Below are 23,952 nucleotides of genomic sequence, written 5' to 3'. Positions count from 1 at the left end.
AGTGTTTCCTATTATCACCTGGGATTTGGGGATTTGACAGTTTTTAAAGGAGTAATACATTTATTCAGTTTTGTGAAATGTTGGTGGGTAACACCTATTTCATTAGAAGGTTCAGGTTGGTTGGCTATATATATGTTGTGGGGGAGAGAGAAGGGGAAAAACTGACTATATTATATATCTGACCCCTGTGATCAGACTCTGGTTGGTTGTTTCAAATAGAAAGGCCTTGTCTCAGTTTCAGTCCATACAGGTGAACTTGGAACCTGAAGCATACTGTGTGCCTAGGGGTATGTCCATTTTTTCCCCCTGAGCCAGAATATCAGTTGGAAGTTTCAGTTCATAATGGGCTTTAGAAATGGAAAAGTCCTATAGTGAGGTATATTGACTTTAAGCCTGGTATAAGTGGGTAAGTAGCTCAGATAAATTTGGCTCAGGATGTGAATTTAATATAATAAAAATAGGCCCAGTTCCTGCCACGACTTATGTGCTGAGCTCAGTGTGACTAACCATGTGCATAAAGATACTCACATATATAAATCATCACAGGACCAGGGACATGGTGGGTTTTCTCACATTTTTCAGCAATTAAGAGGTAGATTAAAAAGAACAGGCACTCTGTAACCCATAGAACATTCCCAGACTACGCCACTAATGTCTTCTGGTATTTATATAACACATCTTGAATTTTTACAATATAATAAACCTGTATGTTTTCCAGCACCATCTCCTTTATGTTTAAACCTCAACAGCTTACTTGTGTGTAGGTCCTCTGACACATACTTTTAGTATCTTTTGTGTGTATGTAGGTGGGGGGAACTCTTTCTGTTTCCAAGTTAAAACCTAGTGGGAGATTCAGTTAATTAGTTCTCTAGCTAAAAGTCAGTGGTACACTTTTTTCTGCATCCTCTGGAATACTATTGCTATTTTGTTCAGGATAATTCTCAAGTTTACGGTTTTTGTTTGTTTTTTAAATAGATTTCTTCTGTTTTCAGCAGCACTTTCCCCCCTTTTTGCAACAATTGTACTTCCATTTCTGCATTAGTAGAAATTCTGTTACTAAGCTGACCAGTTATTAAATATAGCTTTAATTATATACTATTTGAGAAGATATTAAAGAAATGTTCTTAAGTTTTCTTGTTAATGCCTGACTCCTTTTGGATCTCTTCCTCACCAGTGCCTATCTTACAACTTCTTTTAAAGACTCTGTGTAGAAGAAGGTAGAGCCTGACAATCACTATGGGCCTGATTCAAAGCTCACTGAAGTATGCCGAAAAACTTCATTGACTTCACGGGGCTTTGAAACAGATTCTTCCTATATGTTTAGGTTTTTATAATAAGGATTTATCCGATAAGTATGGTAAGAATGGAACTAGTCCCTGGCTCAACCATCCCACTCTGAGCTATGATGTGACTACTTCACCACCCTGTACTTCTGATAACTAAAAGGCCAGTACGACATTACCCAGGGTACAATCTGTACTGATGAACAGCTGCCCCCCCACCCCCTGTGTTCTCCATCCTGGAGTGTCTTTTACACTGCTTTGCTGTGAGAGCAACCACTCCTGGTCTGCCCCCACACAGCCTTCAGCATGTAAATTAATCCCAGTTATACTACAAGAGTGCTATAGCCAGCCACCCTTGAATTACACTGCAGAGTAACACCAGCAAATTCCCAGTCCCAGACTTCCCCTCAGAAATGGACAATACAACCTCATATGAAGTCTGTAATTTTATTAATAGAAAATGATATGCACATGTCCTGTTATTCTAAATGGAGCTTCCCTAAAACTTCAGTACAAACACCTTGGTCTAGATAAAACAAGTTTATTAACTACAGAAAGATAGATGTTAAGTGATTACAAGTAATGAAGCATAAAAGTCAGAATTGGTTACAAGAAAATAAAAGTAAATTGTAACTAATGCCTAACTTAACAAGCTAGAGTGAATTCGAAGCAAAGGTCTCTCTCACATGTTTTAGCAGTCTTACTAACTGAATCTTTCAGTCAGGATCCCTCCCTCAGTCCAAAGCCGTTCCCTTTGTTCAGGTATTGTGGACACTGTGGGTAGAGAGAAAGAAGGGATGATTTGGGGCATCTGCTCCCCCTTTTTATAGCTCTTTCACTTATTTGAGAATCATCTTCTGCTGAGGTTCAGGAGACAGATAGTCTGTGTGGATGGAAACCCCCAGCTGTGTCTTTGTCAAGATGTAGATTTTCACGCACATCCTCTTTCCTGCCAAAGAATGGCCCCTTAACCAGATGCTAATCTATTTGATTTTGTTGATGCCTGGATGAGGTGTCGGCTAATCTTTTGGCTCTGGGGAACTGGTTTGTGACTTTTCCCCAGACTTAGAACATCTTTAGTAGAGTCGTATAACTTTACATACAATGTTGCTATGTACATTTTACCAGAACAATATTGATCAGTATATTGAGTTTTCAAATGATACCTCACAAAGCATTCTTTGTATGAAATGTATCATTTATAAAAGAGGTGAACATAGGGATATGGGCTGTCACAGCTGGATCATGAACTTCTTTTGGTGATAAGCAATGAGCCTATTCATGTGCGGAAGAGTAAACAAGAATATGGATAAATAAAACAAATGGAAACAAATGAGATTAAGCTTTGAGAGCCAATAAGGGGAGGAAAGGTCCAAATGCCCATAGTCATTGTTAATTGTTTGACATTAAACGTAATGGATACTTTGTTACGGCACGTGCAGTGGGAGCCATTTTGCATGGAGATACAGAAATAAAACCAGAGTAGGACTTGTGCATAAAGGAAAACAATCTTAATGGCACAGTTGGGAATCAGCCTCTATTCCTTTGTGTGAGTGTTCTGTAAGCAGCAGCTCTGCACTGGAGAAATTATTCTGATCAGAAAAAAAAACGGACTCCGTGAACAAATCTTACTTGTGGATTCAACAGATTCTAAAAGAATCGTCTCACAACTAACACAGCATTTCTTCCCAGATCTGTCTGCCTCAGACATTCAGTGAAAGAGTCTCCTTGTATTTTTCATGTCTGTTAGTGCCTACAGCCTTCATCTGTCTTGTTTGTTTAGATTGTAAGCTCTTCAGCACAGGGACTGTATCTTGCTAGGTATCTATACAGCACTTAGTACCTAGAAGCTCTAAACAGAGCTCCACTGTGCTATCAGAATACAATTCACTACCAATCCTGGTAAAACATGACATTATTACAGATATTACCTCCAGACTGTTAACCAGTAAATTACATTCTCATTCATTCTTCTCTTGCACACCACCAATACGGAAGATGATATTGGTGTATCTGCCATGGCAGCCATACCCAAGCAGCTACAATATAAAGGAGTTTCCTTATCCCCATTACTTCTACAAGGAACAGCAAAGAAAAGTGGATGAATTCCACCCTCTCGCTACTTTAAAACAGTTCCTCATTTTCTCAGACTCTTTAAACTTAACAGCCAAACAGGCAAATTCCAAACAGAGTACCAGCCATGATCTCTTGAAGTGTGCCAGGAAAAGGTCCATAAGCCTCCATCTGCTTTAAAGATCTCCAGATGAAACACACAAATACTAATTTAGAGCAAGAATAGAGCAACAGCTGCTAATGGATTATTCTCAATCCATACAGGAGACGGCAATGATTTCAGAGCAACTGGAACAGTAGTATGGGAAGAATGGCTTGCTTCATATATATGTATGTATTTGCATTTAAAAATATGTAGAGGTGCCCATGCAAAGCTGTTGGGTGTGGGAGCTATTGACCTATGCTCACCCTATATGCAGTAGCCTCAGGAAGTTAATGGGCTTTGCAATGTACTTGAACGTTAACAAATCTGAATACTCTGGTGAACCCAGGGTGTGGGGGGGAAGCAAGTTCCAAAGTTAAGGATCCCCTAACTCCCTCTTGCACCCCAAGGAACCCCAAGATGGAGTGTTGTTTCTTGGGGCGCTATCTACCCTGGTGCTTCCATGGGATAATGCACCACCCCATACACAGGACTCTACAATGGTGAGGAAATCAAATGCTATCCCAGTGATGCCCATCTGAGTCTACAAATACTGCATCATCCCCGCCTGAACCTATAGAATCCCATAGTCATTATTTTGTCTCATCTAGCTAGGAATGTCATTTGAGTCTGGGGTGCACCTGGCAGGGAGAAGTGGTAAGTGTTCTCACCTAGTTTAAACTGTAGGTGTGTGTTGTCTCAAACCTTCTTTATGAAAATAATCTCAGATGAATTGCTGGGTATTATGACTAGCATAATAGCTTGTACTCATTACCATAAATGTATGCATAATACTGCTTACATTAACAAAAATACCCCTTGGTAAATCTATCAACCCTCGGAGAATCTATTTAAAAGCCAGACTGATCCATTTGAAAGAAAAATGATATTTCAGAGTTATGTTTCATCTAATCTGAATAGCTCAACTAGCAGACTAGGCGAAAGGAATTGTTGCATATAAAGAGTCTATAAAGAATTTTACCACGGTCACAAGAATACAAAAAAAGGACACACAGAAGGATGTTAATGAACCAAGACAAATGGCCTTCAGTGCAGATCTACTAGCTGAGTAGTGTCTCATGCAGTCAGCATTTCCTTTCCTTTGGTTTTATTGTGTAGTTTAATCGTATAAACTAGTGTACATGCAAGCATGAGGAAAAAAATGATAATGCCAATCAAAAAGCCATGGAAATCATGAAGTAGTTAATAGGGGGCAGGGAGAAACTACAATATAATACAAAGGCTATTAAATTAGAGCATTAGAAATGAAAACTTTGGAAAAATACACTTTGAAATTTGGTACCTAGAGACAGAATACTTGTGAAAAATGGCTTGAGAGGGAGAGAATTAATTTCCTCTCTCATGTGAGCACAAAATATATACACTTGGGGCCTGATCTGAAGTCCAGTGAGTCAGTGGAAAAATTCTATTGACTTCAGGGAGTTTTGAATCATAGAATGTCAGGGTTGGAAGGGAGCTTAGAAGGTCATTTAGTTCAACACCCTGCTCAAAACAAGGCCAATCCTCAGACTGATTTTTGCCTCAGATCCCTAAATGGCCCCCTCAAGGACTGAACTCATAACCCTGGGTTTAGCAGGCCAATGCTCAAACCACTGAGCTATCCCTCCCCCCAATTTAAAGTCTGTGGGAGTTACTCATATCCTTCAGGGTGGGGAGAGCCAGCTGAAGGAGAATGAAGTCCTTGTCCCACAGAGCAGGTACAACATGGCAGTAGAGATGGTCAGAGAATTGGGAAGAAAACACAATGTCTTCCCAACCAGCTCAAATATGCAGTGACAGTACACATTCCTTCATGCTTCCCTAGGAGTGTGCCTCTAGCCTGACTTGAAGAAACTTCCTCTAGGAGTTGGTTAATTCTCCATGCTGATTATGTAACACACTTCAAATTCAGCGTCTGCTCTTTGAAGGCACCAGATTCTTTATCTTAGATAGCATAAACACCTGTAATACAGAGCTGAGAGAGACTCCGGGGTCTACATGGAACAGGGTTCAAACTAAAATGTCTTAAACACAGTTTGATGTGGCTGGGCAACTTGATTTAATAGCCTAACAATAATGAGCCATGTAGTTTAAGCTTTTCTGCTCCTTTACAGTACATAGTGTTCAAGGCCTGACCCAACAGAGCAAAACAACAGACTGCAAGTTACTTTCTGTATCAACATATTCCTAGCACTTTAAACCATTTTATATGGAGGCAATAAATGTTTTAGAACTCTTTAAAGCATAAACGTATAGCACATTCCTATAATGCAGAACAGAGAGACTCAAGGGGCTGTATGAAACAGGGCTCAGACTAAAATGTTTCCTCCATGCCACAACAACCCTAGCCAGCAACAGTAGGGAGTGTCTAGAAACTATATGCTCTAGGGAACACTGGGAAGGAGGTGTTCAAAAGGTTCAGCCATTGTGAAAACTTCAGTTATCAAGGTAAGAACATAGTGCTCCCTTTTGTGTATGCAGTACAATTATGTCCCTGGCTACCTCTGCTCAGAGTAACAACAGAGGGGAAGGAAGAACCTGTGGTAGGGCCCCCTATTAATCATTAGTATGTGTTGTGTGGGGCAGGGCCCCAAAATATTCCTGCTTAGGTCCCCCAATGGGTTAGCACTGGCACAGGGTGAAGGCAGGGCTGGCTCCAGGTTTTCTGCCGCCCCAAGTGGCGGGGGGGGGGGGGGGAAGGGCGATCGGCGGCACTTTGGCGGCAGCTCAATCGCGCCACTCCAGTCTTCGGCGGCAGTTCGGCGGTGGGTTCTGCCCCTTTGTATCGGCCGCCCCAAGCACCTGCTTCCTTAGCTGGTGCCTGGAGCCGGCCCTGGGTGAAGGGTTCTGTAATATGGACACCTGTCTGGTGAACTAATCCACCAAACTCATTTCACTTAGGGTGCCAAAAAGCCATGAGATGGTAACAGCTTCTATATGCTACTGACCATGGTTGGATTTGAACCAGACATGAGTAGTCTGTTCCCTGTACTCTGAGCCATCTAATTCTTCTTGTAGCAGATTTCCAAACTTAGCTATCGCATATTAGAGCACCTTCTTACATAGTTTAGAGCAGTACATGAGATCAGAAGTCAAATGGGAGAGTCCTTTTGATTTCAATGAGAGTTGGATCAAGAGCTAAAAAAGGACAAGATCTAATGTACATTGTATAAAACTCCAAAACATAATCACAAAATCTCCTAAGCCACTAGCAGAGATCACTATTGAAATGTTTGAACTCTTTCATTTTTTCCCCAATATTAATATTTTCCTTCCTTTCCTTAGCCAAGAAGATCAGGGACACAACCGCATGCTCCGGGTGCCCCTAAACCTTCAACTGCCAGGAGCTGGGATTGGACAACAGGATGTCTGAAATTGCCCTGTTCTCTTCATTTCTTCTGAAGCATCTGGCACTAGCTGCTGCCAGAGACAGGACACTTAGTTAGATGGGCCACTGGTCTCTGACCCTGTATGGCTATTCTTATGTTCTTTCCTCTGTCGTCTTTCTTGATCTTGTGTTCTTTCTATTTGCTACCTAAATGAGCCAAAATCCTTTAGGAAAAAGCAATCCCCCTTTGGTGCCACCTGATGTCTTTGAAATAATCTTGTGTGACCTTTGTCCCATTAAATTGGGCTACTAGGGCTGTCCTTCTAATCAGGATTAGAAGAGGAAAAACAGCACTTAACCTTGTTGTGACAAGTGAGGTACACTTCAGGCTAAGGGATAAGACCTACTCTACAATAGATGCATTAGGGCTTGTCGGTATTCAGTCTAGAGTTATAAGCATTTGTAAGCTTATTTTATATAGAATAATATCTCTCTGTGTTGTAACGTGCTACCCTCAGGACCGGGGAGAGGAAAGGTTTTCTGGAATTAACTGTTAAAGTACTATGGCAATAGCTTTTCCAGAAATGAATACATTTCATCGGCATGAAGTGCTATATATAAACCGGTGCGGTTTCTGTCACTGTTCTGAGAAGTGAGGAATGGTTAGTAGCATTAATGGTTAGAGAATTTAAAATCTTCACCTTTCAGAGCCTTGGCAGAGATTTTTAAAAATGGGTGTCTACAAGTAGACTTGTAAGCTCATATGTAGGCATTTAAAGAAATGGCCTGAGTGTCCAGTGTCATCAATGTTTGACGATCTTGGTCATGATAGTCCAACAAAAAGAGAGAACACAAATTATTTTAAGAGAACTGTCAGTGTGTAGACTCTGCATGTGTTCTTTACATTAAAGACATCTATTAGATGAGATTCTAGCAGTGTATTCTTTACTTCAGTAAACAGGTCTCGTCTCTTGTGGCGTCAGCTTCTCTGGTAAGAAAAAAAAAAGATATTTCCCTTTTCTGAATTTAAAAAAAAAAATCACTGAATCCTACGTCATGAACAGTCAAATGAAATGTTACAATATTATGGGTTGTTTTTAGGGCTATTCTTCTTTGTATTACCTCAAAAGACTTTTGTGCTTTGTGAGCATAATGACATTTATTACTTAATTTTCACACTTATCCAGACATAAGGAAGAATGAGACAAGAAAAGAATTGCCTCACTAAGCTGCAGCTCTTGCTCACTTATTTATAGTAACAATGGAGACATAAGCTAAATAGCATTAAGTGGATTTATACAACTTGTTTAGGGTGAAGGGTGGGACAGTAAAAGACAAGAGAATGAACCTAGCATTGAAAACCAATGGAAATCTGTTTTTAAAATGGGTAATGGTATGACTAAGGGAATAGGAAACACAATACGCTTTTTACTATCATCTGACTAGAGCAGCATTTGAACCTCAAAGAAGAGGGTAGCTCCATCTTGAGGGGTTAAACTCAAAATAGAACCAGTAACATATGTGCAGCTAATTTGACCTAATTAGTTGTTACTAGTTCCAGGAATTATATGAAGAATCTCATTATATAGGTTAGATGTAAGATAGACAGAATCTTGGCCTTTGGCAAAGATCAAAAGTAGTATCAGTAAATACCGGATACATCCTCTATCTGGGTATGATGTCCAGTATTTGCAGAGCGGGTGGGGTTGAAGTTCTAGAAAACATCTACCATCTTCTGTTTAAAAAAAATCTTAATGATACTTTTCAAGGTCTTGCCCTCTTATGTGGATGCTCTATTTACGTTTGTAGTTATAGGTGCAAAGAAATAGACCTTTTTTATCTCATGGGTGATAGAATGTCAGTAGTAACTAGTAGGGAAATCCAATGGCTTTATCTATTTAAATGAAGCTGAGCAGGTCCCTGTTCTTGTCCCCCATGCACACTAAAGTGTTTTTTTAATTAATGTTTAATATGTCTGAGTTGGAGCCCCAAAGGGGTAACAAATTTCTGTGTGGAAAATTTGTAAATCTGCATTAATCTTATTATTTTATTTGTATTACTGTAGTGTCTAGGAGCTCTAATCATGGACCAGGACCCCATTGTATTAAGTGCTATACAAACATATAACTGGCCATTGGAAGTCAGTAACTTAGTGCCTGATGCAAAGCTTATTGAATCAGTGGGACTCTTTATTTATTGACTTCAATGGGCTTTTGGCTTAGGCCCACAATGACTTACAAAAAAAAAAAAAGAGTTTATTATGTGCTGCAGTGGATTTGAAACCAGGTGACATTATTATTAGCATCTGAAGAAGTGAGGTTCTTACCCACGAAAGCTTATGCTCCCAATACTTCTGTTAGTCTTAAAGGTGCCACAGGACCCTCTGTTGCTTATTATTATTAGCTTTATCATTATAAACAGAAAGCACCACGGTGTTGCCATAATAGAGGGACATATTTTTTTCTCCAGCAGGAATTGAAACAGAAGTTTTTGTTGATGATGATCTTACTGAGAATGTACTTTTCATTCCAATAAGACAAGAAATTTTCCAGATGAAAATGTGCCCATTAGGGGCCTGCTCTTGTAATCCTTACTGAGATAAAAATCGCCCCCAGTGAAGTCCGTGAGGAATCTTGCCTGAATCAGTCCAGGATGGAATCTGAGGTCTTCAGGTGGCTGTTCAGCAGAATGAATTCAATATGATGGAAAGTAATGAATAGTATCGAGAGAGAAGGCTTCAGAGAAGGAAAACATACATACGAGAAGGAAAATTTGCAAAATGAAATTGATACAGTAAATTACAAATCTTACAAAATGAGATAGTTCTTTACACCCCCTTCCCCTGAGGACTTGGAACTAATCTTTTCAGCAGTAGATCCAGGAATATGTATGCCATGTAAGGGGTTCAATAGTTCTTGTGAGTACATTGCTCTTTTAGTACTTATTATATGTAGCTGGATGAATACAATATGATACCAGCAATAGTTCAGAAGTGCAACTGTAATTACAATCTCTATTTTTGCATACATTTCATTTTTTTTGTAAGTTCCTTAGCTTTTGAACTTTCAAAATATTATGGCCAGGTTTTTCCTTAAACGGCAATTAAAATAATTCAGATTAGGCAAATGCAACCAATCAGATCAGTCAATGCCATCCACTTGTCATGGAAAAAGGGTAATGTGAAAGCAAAGAGATGGAGATAGGATCTTCCCTGAGAAGAGTGGGTTGTTGCTTAAAGTGCAGAGCACCTCAGGCCTTATCCATCTGAAATTAATGGTGAAATTCTCATTGCTTTTGATGAAACAGGATCAGACCCATATATAACCATGAAATATTATTGCCTTCCTGTGATGCGGTATTTTGCTAAAATCCTAAATGTGAATTGCAGGATAGAGTGGACAATAAGTCTAGGACACATAGAAACATTTTAGTCTTAACACTAAGGCTGATGTTTTTTTAAAGGTGCCTTGGGGAGCTGGCTGCCCATTAATGGGACCTGGGTGTCAGACTCCTTAGGCAGCTTTGGAAATCTCAGCCTACATGATGATGATGATGTTTGTTGTTGTTGTTGTTGTCCTGCTTCCTTTTTCTGAAGACACCTGAAGAGGAACAATGATAGAAAAGACCAGTGAAGCCAGGTAATCAATCAGTGGATTCTTCATGTAAATAGCACTGAATAATCTTCGTGTTATCTTATTAAACAGCCCTTAGGTGTGTATATTTTTTTAAATGAAGAACAGATACATCAGCGTGGATACGGTACTGATGGAGGTGAATGATTTGTCAAAAGCAAGGAGGATTAAGCTGACCTGCCATAAATCATGTTGGCTGAAAAGTAAGCAGCCAGTATTTGCCTGCTTGCTGAAATGATTCATTAGTATTAACATAGAAGTTCAGTAGGTCACAGGAGCATCATGCTGTCCTGGAAAGCTTAGATGAGAAGCAAGAGTTGAAGAAGTTGAAGACCCCCTGATGTGCAGGGACACTCAATTCTGTAGACTTAGGGAAAAGAAGTAAATGCAACCCTATTGTGGTAGAGTATATTTTCTCTGTCTATACTGAGTCTAGACACCGAGACATTTATTTTTTTAACAATCGAGTTCCTGTCTGCTCTGCATATACATAACAAAGGGGCAATGAGATATTTAAGGAGAAGGAGCTTAGTTAGATGTTCTTGGCCAAAGAATTTCTCTCTCCCTATTATTGGGCAGCATGAGGAGTACCAATTAGCTATCCTTTCTGTAGAAGAGAGATTTAACTCTTTGGTACCATATACAACTATAACAGTAAAAGAAATAAAACAGCTTTTCAGGTTTTTACAAACTCATTTAAAGCAAGTTTGATTTATACCACTACTCTTGTTAATAGAATTTAGGCATATATTTTATTACCTCGGGACTTGCAGTACCACCTTTATAGTTCCATCTTTGAAAGATGCACTTTGCAGCTAAGAGAAGTTATCCAAATTCTGCTGTTTTTTTTTCTTTTCAGGAAAAGCAAGTTGCAAAGTATTTATAAACAGTGTTATATCTGTTTAATGTTTGAGCACTGTAGCTATTTTCTCAAATGTAGACCACACAATGAGTGGTCATGATATCATAAATTTTATTTTTCATGCTTTAAAACTCAGATCATCAAGGACTTTGGGTAAAATCCAAGGTTTTTAAACAAAACAGCCAACCTGTCAAAGCTACTTGGACTCTTGGCATTTTTTAAATAACATTGATTACAGGAATATAACAGATAACCTTGTTTGTGTTTTGCTCTTTTCTGTTATGTTTGACACTACATCAGAACATTTATCAGAGACTTTTTAAAGCAATTTTTACCTTTCAGAAATTATATATAGCATCCTGAAAAGCAATGTAAACACCAAGAAAGCAATGCAAACCATCAGACTTCGGGGTCATCCACTGAAGTTGATGATCAAGATTTAAGTGACATCAATGAGAGAGAGATTAGGCCATCAAGACTTAAATGTACCCACAAGATCATTAAAGCAATCCTATGGTCTTTTTCAGACAAAAAACAATATCATCCGCATGTACAGTTTATAATGTTGTTCTGGCTCTTTATATGAAAATAATTAGGAAAGCATTTTAAAGTCTGATCCAAAGACCATTGAAGAGGATGGGAGTATTTCCCCTGGACGTCATGAGCTTTGAATCAGGTCAATAGCCTCAAACTTGAGTAAAAGGGTTACAGAAGTTTAAAATTTGAGATAACATGGCAGTATTACTGGGCAGTAGTGTAGTGTTAGCACTGAAAGTTTAAAAAAAATCTTGCTGAAGCATAATATACTCCTATGTCAAATGGAAAATAACTCATATAATAAGAATATCTATCTGCCCCCCCGCTACTGACCTGATTTATTCCCTGAAAAAGTCAGAAGTGCTGACAGAAATGTTGTTTGAGATTTTAAGATAATTTTCTATGTTCTTTGTTGCCTTTCACTTTTAATATCTGCACACATTTTGAAGCAGGACACACACACAACATTTTTATATATATATGCTTGGTAGATTATTTTTTTTATAATGTCTATTTATTTGTAAGCATTTTTAGATGGTTATTGATTTTAAATTTTCACAGATGTGGGAAATTAAGAGCAGAGATTCAGACAATTATTTAATGACAGGAGATGTTGCCATTCAAAAAGTTAGTTTTATAAACATTTAAAACCCAAATTGTCAACATCACATGTCAACATATACAAAGTCAATATCCTTAAATCAACAAAGTATATCTGTTTTTACAATTCATCTGCTAATTTATTTGTAACAAGCTTAATTCAAAACCATTTTTCTTACTTTGCCTATCTATAAATTTTGATTATCTACGGAAATTGTGTGTGTGGTGAGATTGACAGCTACTGATTAAAAATGTTTCCTAGGGAGTAGGCGCACCCCAGGTATATAAATTATTTCGGAAACATGCACTTGCATAATATCACTTTTTTTCAATTTAAATACAGATCTGAGACTAACTTCTGCACTAAATGACAGCTTGTGAAGTCAATAGGATTGCATAAATATAAACAGGGACAGAATTTGGCGCAGAATATGTAACGGTGCACAAGAAAGTAAAACTCTTCATGATTTAAGGACTGATTTAATGTATAATTGACTAGCAGTGGCAGAGACAAGCATTAAGTGAGCTCTACATTTTACTCAAAAACTTGCAATCTTTCTTTTACATATCCCATTAAAATCAAATTATGCTATTTCGCATCCTACTGTAATGGGTTATATTTCTCCCACATCAGACAGAATGTCTGCAGACTAACTAGGCTGTAGGTGTAAAGTTTTTATCTTTCTCGTGGCTCGTATTATTACTATACTTGTACCAAGAAGGCTAGGCTTCTCCTCCTCTGCCGCTGGCGGGTCCACACACTATTGCGTTTGCAGGGACGTAAAACAAATGCGGAGCCTGATCAAAGCACGAAGTGAAGCAAAGCACGGCTGACTCTGGGCAAGCGATGGCTGGATGTGTGTGTTCCGATGGCGGGAGGGAGGCGGCAGCGGGCGGGGGAGGGGGGCTGCAAAGCAGACTCAAACGTGGTCCTGTTGTCAGATCTGTGTTTTCTTCTTGTCAATCTGCTCCGAATGGGGAGACGTGTCTGGCTTCTCAAGCAATCAGTGCGCAGGCGCATACCATTCCCGAGCCCCAGTGAAATGCTCTTGGACGTAGGAAGGGGATCACCCTCTTTCCCTGTCTGTGTCTCCTTCCCTCTCTCTCCTCCCCCCACCTCTCTCTTTTCCTCTGCTTAGTCCAGGCCCCCTTGTTGTTTTTAACGTCGCCTACTCCCTAGGAAACAGTATCCCCCCAGCTCCCGCTTCTCTAACCAGGCTCTCTGAAGCCAGTTCTGCCTGTTGATTACTCCCACCCCACCTTTCCTTGCTTGATTTCAAACCTTTGGATGGTGTTTTGGTGTCATTAGGAGATTATCATCCCTGGAGCTCCAGAGAGGGGGTGGGGGGGAGAGGCTGGAATAATAACACAACTGAGATTTTGACTCTGTCCTGCAGCCATCCCAGTGATCTCTGGATACCAGGTTGCATCTGGGGGTGGCTGGATCCCTCCCTAGGGCTGCTTCTGGTTGCTAGTAGATTGGCTCTGGTTGCCGGCTCCTAGGAGGCTTTGCAGCTGGGGGTTGCCGGCTCCTAGTTGGCGGCTGCTGCTGCTCCAGCTCGCAGCCCCTCTCTCTCTCTCTCTCTCTCTATGAGCAGAGAGGCAGAGGAGCAGCAGCAGCAGGGGACGCCAGGAGGAGCATTCCTTCCCCGGGGTTTATGAATGGCACTGACATGGAGGAAATACCGTTTCAGAAAGTCAAGACCAAGAGGAAGAAGTGCTGCCACTGCTGCTGCTCCCCCCCGGCCGCGGCGGGCGCCGGGCTGGGGGGACCCCCTCCGCTACTGCTGCTGGATGCCATCGCCTGCGAGGACGAGTTCGACTGCAAGGAGCTGGAGTCCCTCTTCCAGAGCTACAACCTGAAGCTGGAGCAGACCTCCACCCTCAAGGCGCTGGCCGTGCTCATCGTGCTGACCGCCAGCCTGGCCCTGGTGGAGCTGCTCTCCGGCCCCAGCCTGACCATCTCCAAGGGCTCGCACCCGGTGCACTGCATCATCTTCCTCTCCCTCTTCATCGTCACCAACGTCAAGTACCTGCAGGTCACCCAGCTGCAGCAGATCGTCAAGCTCACCCTGCTGTTCAGCTTCACCTTCTCCTTCCTCTGCTGCCCCTTCTCGCTGGGCGCTTACGGCCTGGAGCCCCCCAGCGCCCCCGAGCAGGGCATGTGGCAGCTCATGCTGGTCACCTTCGTCTCCTACTCGCTGCTGCCCGTGCGGACCCTGCTAGCCATCGTCTTCGGGCTGGTGGTGGCGGTCTCCCACCTCATCGTCACCGCCACCTCGGTCAGTGCCAAGAGGCAGCGGCTCTGGAGGACGGTAAGTCCTAGGGAAAGGAGGGGAGCAGCGGGGGGGAGGCTGCAGCTGCTGTGTGCGTTGGGGGGGGGGGGGGTTAGGGGGTCCAGAGTGTGAGGAGTTTAGTTTGTGTGTGTTGGAGTGTGTGTATTGGACCTGGGATGTGTATAGAATACAGGGACGGTGTGTGCATTGTGGGACATGCGGGGTGTGTGTTTGTATGTTTATGCATTGGGGAAGTGTGTGTGTGTGTGTGTATGAGTTCGTGTTGCAGTGTGTCTGTAGTTGTATTGGGGAAGTGAGTGTGTGAGCTAGACATACGGTGCCTGTGTGGTGCGTATTGGACGCATGGAGTGTGCCTATGGCTGGTGTGTTAATAGTATATCGGGGTATCTGGTCTGTGTAGCGGCTCGTGGGAAGCAGTGGATGCTGAATAATCTGTGTTGGGACGTGTGTGCTTAGAGAAGGCATGTCGCCGTCTGCCTGCTGGTTCCCAGCATCACAAAGTTTGGAGGGGGGATGTAGGGCAGAGGTGGGGTCAGAGTTAAGGGAGGGATATTTGGCTGCTGGGTGAAAAGGCAAGGAAAAGCTTTCTGACTTTGTCTAATAGTAATAATAAAAAGCAGCAGCAGTACTTCGTCGATGGGGACACTTCATGCGGGAGGTGCAGTCAATGAATATAAATAAATTCCATCTGACTCACTATAGACTTGGAATAGGTAGCTAGACTTGTTTGGTGAGATCGCCATGAATTGATATTCTCATTTTTTCCACAGGCTCTACCCCCAGGAGACCCTCCCCAACCCTCGACCCCAAATAGCAGAGCTCAGGGGAGCTGGAGAAACTCCTTGGAAGAGGGTGGGGAGCCAGAAATGGAAATTCCACCCCCTTCTTCTCCCAGTGTGCATGACATTCCCAGTTTAGTTTCCCAATTCCAGCCATTTCCTCCTCCCCATGCAGATTAGTTAGTATGTCATTGAACTTCCTAACAGTCCCCCCCCCCCCCAAGAATTAAGCCGGTGATGCCTCCCTCTGCAGCATTTTTGGGAATGTGCTGCTGCACTTCCTCCATCCTCTGTGCCCCCTCCCAGGAGTGGCTATTTATAGCCCTGCAGGGCTTTCTCCAGCTCCCATGGTCTGATGGGCTGTACTGGGAATGGGGGAGGAGAGTAGGGAGATGCGCATGTTTGAAGCGGTGGGGCTAGGAGTCAGGATTGTCTGTTTAGGTTCTATTATGATGTGTATCTGAACCACTGGGAGAGACTGATTTATTCTCTCTAGTACTGGATCAGTTATGTTTTCTCTTAAGAGGAACAATAATGGATCTTAGGGATTTTAGATTAATATTTAGTGATACTTTATTCCTTGTTTAGATTATTTGCTACTTTATTGCTTTTGAGTTTTGATGTTATTCTCCTTGGTCATATCAGGCTGCGTCGTGACACTTAGACATACACCCCCAGACACAGTAACACAAACACAGTCACATGCACCAAGGCATGCATTCATACACCCTCACCTAGAATCTCAGACACACATATATGCATATAATAGATAGCCAAGGAAGTGAGGTTGCTGGGACTACAGGATTACTCTTGGCTTGATGCTGGTGGACAAAATAAATTGTATGTTTTGAAGGGGAAGAGAGAGATAAGCTGAGCTTTATGATTTACCCAGATAATCTGATGTGTCTATTTTTAAGTGCGTGATTTAGAATTTCCATGAGAGAGAGTGCTGATGAAATTCAGGGAGTCTTCATTGAAAACATCCAAAAGAATAAAAGAAAAACACAAAAATACTCTGCTTTGAATGGGGTTACAGACTGCTTCTTGTACCAGAAGTCGGGAACCTTTTACTCCCAAGTGGGGCCCAGGCAATCCTAATCCCCATGACATGGAGGCAGATATTCACTGATGCTGGGTTACAGCTACAAGTGGCACCTGCTTTTCCACCAGAATTACACAAAGGATCTAACTTGCACGACCACGTCTGTTTATGGTATTCTCTTACCCAGGGCTTGACGATAAACATTTTGATAAGCTTTTTGTCCTCTTATTGATCTCCCCTCAGCTAATCAACAGGCAATGTTAAAAAATCCTGCTAGAGGCTGGTATAGCATTTGTACATTTTCCCCCTTACAAAGTAATTTGTCATTTATACAAAGTCCCACGGGTATTATGCTTTGGTGAGAATATTAGGCAGAAACCTGCTCCAAATCGAGCAAATTAATCGGTCTGTGAATTTAACAGAGATGTGTGTTGCTTATGATGAAGTTGTCGGTTTTTCGCACAGTATTTTCACAACCGTTGAAATTCTGAAGCCTGCATAATACCAGAGTAATTGAATCTTATGTGGGCATCCTGGGGGTAGCACAGCCCTTTTGGAGGAGCTGCTCCTATGCGTGAGCTGCAATAGCAGTTGTATCTCAGGCAGGGGATGTGTTCTAGTTACAGGATTTAATTCAGCCTGCCCTCAGTGCTCCCTTCTGTGCTGGCCTGTATGAACGCAGGACACAGTCCATTGTCCAGGCTTGTGGAGCTGTGCAGAGCTGCAACCGAATGAAAGGGTTTGCCTGGACCCTGTATACAGAGATTTACTGCAACCAGACATACAAAGCAATAGAACAACTGAGGTCAGCTTTTTCAAACATGGCCTCTGACTCCTGGGTGCCTCAGCTTTTGGGAGCCCAACTTGAGATGCATTGGCTCTGATCTTCAGAAATGCTCAGTGCCCATGACTTCCACTGAAGTGAGTTGTCAGCAAAATCAGGCCCAACGTGTCTGAAGCTGGTCTTGCAAAAACGGAGGTGACCAAATACAGAGGCCACTTTTGAAAAGTTTTTGGCCGTAAGGTTTTCATTCCATTATAAACAGAGTTTCTTTATATCCAAGACCTCCATCAGGCCCTGCTCCTGCTCCCATTGAAGTGCCAAACTCCCATGGACTTCCGTGGTGCAGGATCAGTCCCTAAATGGGCTCTTCTGTATGCATAAAATTTGCATTCATATAAAAATATGAACAATTTTGCATATTAAAACCAATACACCAGCTTGTTGTGAAAATAGTTTTTCATGAGGTTCAAGCCTTAAGTGAACTTCGGGAATATTTAGATCAAATGTAATTGTGGTTAGTAATGCAGGGAGTTGTTTATGGGGACTCCCTGGCTTATTTCACATAGCCTTCTACACCACTCGAGGTGTTCCCTCCAAGTCAGGGATAAAGCACATTGACAGGGTAAGATGAAAAAAATTGCACTGTAGCTGTCCATTCTGTACCTGTTTGTGACTTAACATTGGGGATTGGGATCCCCCATTAACTGAATAATTGAAGTAAAATAAAATATAAAGAATTGAATGTTACTTATGTATAACATACCTAGGGTGCCAGGTTTCAGAGTGGTAGCCGTGTTAGTCTGTATCAGCAAAAAGAACGAGGAGTACTTGTGGCACCTTAGAGACTAACAAATGTATTTGGGCATAAGCTTTCGTGGGCTAAAACCCACTTCGTCAGATGCATGGAGTGAAAAATACAGTAGGAAGATATGTATACACACACAGAGAACATGAAAAGATATGGGGGTTGCCATACCAACTCTAACGAGACTAATCAATTAAGGTGGGCTATTATCAGCAGGAGAAAAACAACTTTTGTAGTGATAATCAGGATGGCCCATTTCCAACAGTTGACAAGAAGGTGTGAGTAACAGTAGGGGGGAAAATTAGCATGGGGAAATAGTTTTTAGTTTGTGTAATGACCCATCCACTCCCAGTCTTTATTCAAGTCTAATTTAATGGTGTCCAGTTTGCAAATTAATTCCAGTTCTGCAGTTTCTCATTGGAGTCTGTTTTTGAAGTTTTGTTGTTGTTGAAGAATTGTGACTTTGAAGTCTGTAGTTGAGTGTCCAGGGAGGCTGAAGTGTTCTCTGACTGGTTTTTGAATGTTATAATTTTTGACGTCTGATTTGTGTCCATTTATTCTTTTGCATAGAGACTGTCCGGTTTGGCCAATGTACATGGCAGAGGGGCATTGCTAGGGTGAAATCCTGACATTGAAGTTAATGATAAAACTCCTACTGACTTCGTTGGGGGCAGGATTTCAACTATTTTTGTATATCTAGCTACAACATAGTCATAAAGGTCTACATAGTATATGTAATCAATAGCATTTTAGCCACATGACTCTCATTGACTGCAGTGGGAGTCATGATTGCATGTTGACTATTTCTCCCTCGCCCCCAGTGTTTTTGTGAGTAAAACCATAAAGCAGTATCTGGAAAAGATAGAACCTACAAAGGAAGATTTAATTACATTTGCACTAGTTTGATTCATTTATGCAGTGCCCAAACATGTGCTAGGTGCTTAACAGCACAGTTAAAAGATATAATCCCTGCTCCAAAAGCTTAGTCTAATTTATGTTGAGATGCAATGAGTGGGCGTTATAGACACTAAAGGCAGATGGGGTAAGCAAGGGTTACTGTAATTACTTATCTGTGCTGTGGGCTCATCTTCATATCTTAAGTTGCTGTTAAACAAATTAACTTTGTACAACATTTTAAATATTTTGTTCTCTTGCTCATTAACAGCATATATATCGGTATATCATATACCTATTATATAATATCCACCTGCAAGTACAGTAGGTGAGTCTTGTAAAGTAGTAGGCATGTGGTAGCTGATATAGAATTGTGTATGCAAACCAAAGAATTGCAACACAAGTTAACAGAACAAAGCAGAAACATGGATGCCATTTTAAATGACCATAAATATTTCTTCTTTTCAACTCTGTGGACAGAGCAATATTTTTGTAGTGTACCCTTCAATCTATTTTATATTTAAATGTATTTCAAGCTGAAAATTTATTGGGTCAAGCCAGTAACCAAATAGGGCCAACTTGGAAAATGGATGAGTAAAGGGGAAGTGGTAAATTATGGAAAGAGCAGCTGGAGGGAGGCTGGTGATTTAGAAAATGTTGAAAGAACACATTTTATGCCCTTTAATATTTACAGTTTGATTAAGTTATTGTAGCACTTCCCAGGCCACTGGCAAAATAATCCACAATATCACACAGAGTTGTCCACATTTTGTGTTTTATATGGTTCGTATTTTTCTGCTAGTGTGGAAAAGGCAGTTAATTAACCACATCGTTGACAGGACTGTTGATCCCCCTGTTCCCTTTGCAAAACAGAGGTGAGGTCTAGTGGTATAATAAAAGGAGTGGAAGTCAAGAGCTATTAAATTCTAATCTAGTATCTGATGCAGTCTTATATTGTTGCATTGGACTAGTTGCTTACTTCCTCGCTTCATTTTCCACGTTTATGCAGTAGTTAATATTGGAAAGCATTATGTACAAGAAGTGCCAAGTATGTCCCTAGTCTCGCAAATGCTTCTGCATATCAGTAGTCCCATTGAAATCCATGGGATTCTCCACATGCCTAAAGTTACAAAGCGTTTGTAGGTTTCAGAGTAGCAGCCGTGTTAGTCTGTATCCGCAAAAATAACAGGAGTACTTGTGGCACCTTAGAGACTAACAAATTTATTAGAGCATAAGCTTTCGTGGGCTACAACCCACTTCTTCGGATGCATATAGAGTGAAACATATATATCTACGCAAAAGAATTAATGGACACAAATCTGACATCAGGAATCATAATACTCAAAAACCAGTGGGAGAACACTTTAACCTGTCTGGCCATTCTTTGACAGACCTGCGGGTGGCTATCTTAAAACAGAAAAACTTCAAAAACAGACTCCAACGAGAGACTGCTGAGCTGGAATTGATATGCAAACTAGACACAATCAACTCAGGGCTAAATAGGGATTGGGAATGGCTGAGCCATTACAAACATTGAATCTATCTCCCCTTGTAAGTATTTTCACACTTGCTTCTTATCAAACTGTCTGTACTGAGCCATCTTGATTATCACTTCAAAAGTTTTTTTTCTCTTACTTAATTGGCCTCTCAGAGTTGGTAAGACAACTCCCACCTGTTCATGCTCTCTGTATGTGTGTGTATATATATCTCCTCAATATATGTTTCACTCTATATGCATCCGAAGAAGTGGGTTGTAGCCCACGAAAGCTTATGCTCTAATAAATTTGTTAGTCTCTAAGGTGCCACAAGTACTCCTGTTATTAAAGCGTTTGTAGGATTGGGGCCAATATTGGTAGTGTGTTCAGCCTCCATGCATAACTTCCAGCTGAATTTCATCCTGTATTTGAAGGAAACTTACTTGTGGAAGGGTGAAGGACACTGATGTCTTTGTAGTTAAAGTAGAATTTTAGTCTTCAGTTACAACATACCTTGAAAAGTGGTGAATAGGTAAGTTCTTGGTGAGTTGGAGATGGCGTGCCATTTGTTTCTGCAGAGCGTAGAGTTGCATTTTAAAAATCACATGAAGGGCTACAGTTGTGAAGATGATTTTGCAAATGTGAACTGAATATATATTATTTAAGCTCAGTACCAATGTGGACACAAGAACAAATAGATACAAACTGGCCATCAGGAAGTTTAGACTTGAAATTAGACGAAGGTTTCTAACCATCAGAGGAGTGAAGTTCTGGAACAGCCTTCCAAGGGGAGCAGTGGGGGCAAAAGACACATCTGGCTTCAAGAATAAGCTTAATAACTTTATGGAGGGAATGGTATGATGGGATAGCCTAATTTTGGCAATTAATTGATCTTTAACTATTAGCGGTAAATATGCCCAATGGCCTGTAATGGAATGTTAGATGGGGAGGGATCTGAGTTACTACAGAGAATTCTTTCCTGGGTGTTTGGCTGGTGAGTCTTGCCCACATGCTCAGGGTTTAGCTGATCACCATATTTGGGGTTGGGAAGGAATTTTCCTCCAGGGCAGATTGGCAGAGGGTTTTTCGCCTTCCTCTGCAGCGTGGGGCACGGGTCACTTGCTAGAGGATTCTCTGCGCCTTGAAGTCTTTAAACCACGATTTGAGGACTTCAGTAGCTCACACATAGCTTAGGGGTTAGATACAGGAGTGGGTGGGTGAGATTCTGTGGCCTGCGTTGTGCAGGAGGTCAGACTAGACAATCATAATGGTCCCTTCTGACCGTAAAGTCTATGATTCTATAAACTAATAGCTTTGGCTTCATAAGTCTGTAGACAGGCATCTTTAGTACCTCTGTTGCTGCTTAGGGATTAGGCAGCAACAGAATGCAGTTTCAAAACTAGTCAGTTTCTCAGCTGTGTTTGAGAACCAGTGGGCATCAGTGAAACTGCCAAAAATCACATAGAGCTGAGGAAATCATTAACAATGAATAATTTGTCAGATAAGTTTAGCTACTTTTCTTCTGCTTACAGAATGTCTGTGAGCAGACAGTGCTTCCCTCACATTTCTTCAAACATATATTTATCAAATTCTTTTGCACTTAAAAAAAATCCTCTGAGTTTGTTTGCATTTCTTTACAAGTATTCATTATTTAAGCTAGGCTGGATAGTTGTGATTGGTGAAATAATGTAGATTTTTATTTTATTTCTTTATTTATTTGTATTATTGCAGTACTTAGGTGCCCCAGTCATGGACCAAGAACTCTCATTGTGCTAGGTGCTGTATTTAAAAAAAAAAAAAAAAAAAAAAAAAAGGTCATTGCCCCAAAGAGTTTACAGTTTTGTCCGCTGATTGGATGAGAATGTAAACATTTCTTTTTGGGGGTTTGTTTTTCATATCCCATTTCTGGGAATAGTAAACTCATTTAGAACCATGAGTACAACTGTAGAGACCTCAGAGGAAAGGAAATGTTATACTAATATAGTTTAGAAACTTACAGAATTAACTAAAATAGTGTTCCAACACATAGTAATGATACATTCGAAGGCTGGATATCTTGAGCTCTACCAGGACTAGAAACAAATGTCCCATTAGAATGAAAGCTTCTGGCTTTCTAACAATATAAAAAACCTGTCTCAAGCTCTGATGCCTTGGAATGTTAGAAGTAGCCCAGGTATGGCGGAGGGAGGAGGAGTTGTGGGCAGAATGCAGACAGAGAGGTGGTCATCATTTGGGTAGGAGCATCACACAGAGTGTATGTGTAATTATATTTTTATAATTTAGGCTTGAGCTGGTCACAGCAGCATAGTTAAGGTTGGGGCAGATATTTCCCCCCTAATGTAAGTGCAAAATTTGGCTCCAACTGTTTATTGTATTTTTTCTCAATATGACTTTCCCAATTACAGTTGTAATACAGTACACTACTGTATATATCTGGTATAGCCCAGTATCTAGATATGGTGGGTTTCAGATTGTTTTGATCAGATTTAACTGCAATCATGAATCTCTACATGTTTCAGTGTGTCTTTGCATTGTGTGATATGATCCTTTCTAACTAGGGTGGCTGTGGTGAAAAGTTTCATTTATAACCTTCTTATTAAATTTTGTTGCTTGACAATGTAGGTAAATTATACTCTCTCTCTCATACAGTGGTCTATGCTGCTTTCATTTCCATAAACAGCTGGCAAACATAAAATAACGGCTTTTGGCTGTCATGATTTTTAAATTCAGAGGGCCAGATCCTCACTTTCACTTTAGATGTAGTGACAATGGGAGTAGCACAAATCAAAGCCAAATGCAGATGGCACATTTGGAAGGCGTGAGAAGAGCCTAATAGCATCATCCTTCACTGTTCCTAAGCTCATGTTTGCTTCTCTGCATGAACACTAAGTTGTTGGGATCTCTAGGTTTTGGAGGGATATAGAAGGGGGACAGGGTGATGCCATTCTATGCAGCTTTATTCCCTAGCAAATTAATGAAATTTCATAAGGAAATTCCACTTTTGCTCCAGACAAGATGATATAGCTCAAAATCTTTAACGATTTGAAGTACATAGTTCAGGAGTTTTGAGGAAACAGCATTTTCACTACACTGTCCATCCATCTGTACTAAATCTGGAGGAAATATTGACTTCAGTAGAGTTACTCTGGATTTACACTAGTGTTACTGGGCCAAATTCTCATCTCAGTATGGATAAATGTAACAATACAAAGCAAATTTATTCTGAGTAGCATTTTCATACAAACAGTATCCCAAACATTCTTGTACAGAATGAAATAGTAAATTGTGATGTAAGGAGAGAACTTATTTAGGCCAAGCCAGGTAGATTACAACAGAAATACAGATTCAGTGTTGCCCAAGACACTATTTTCTTGGGTGTTTCAGAAACTGCAGGGCTGTAAAATGTTCCATTGGAAAGA

The 23,952-nt window shown here is 40.9% G+C and overlaps 1 protein-coding gene across 1 annotated transcript in view; it reads left to right on the top strand.

The window, feature by feature from the left end:
• The first annotated feature begins 14,115 nt into the window (after nucleotides 1-14,115).
• Nucleotides 14,116-23,952, top strand: part of ADCY1 (adenylate cyclase 1) — a 241,557-nt gene continuing 231,720 nt past the window's right edge. Inside the window, exon 1 of the mRNA XM_065399454.1 lies at nucleotides 14,116-14,772. Coding sequence (XP_065255526.1) covers nucleotides 14,116-14,772 — 657 coding nt within the window. The remainder of the gene's footprint in view (nucleotides 14,773-23,952) is intronic.

Source organism: Emys orbicularis, chromosome 2 (genome assembly GCF_028017835.1).
Source record: "Emys orbicularis isolate rEmyOrb1 chromosome 2, rEmyOrb1.hap1, whole genome shotgun sequence".
NCBI lineage: Eukaryota > Metazoa > Chordata > Testudines > Emydidae > Emys > Emys orbicularis.
This window is presented reverse-complemented; position numbering and strand designations above follow the sequence as displayed.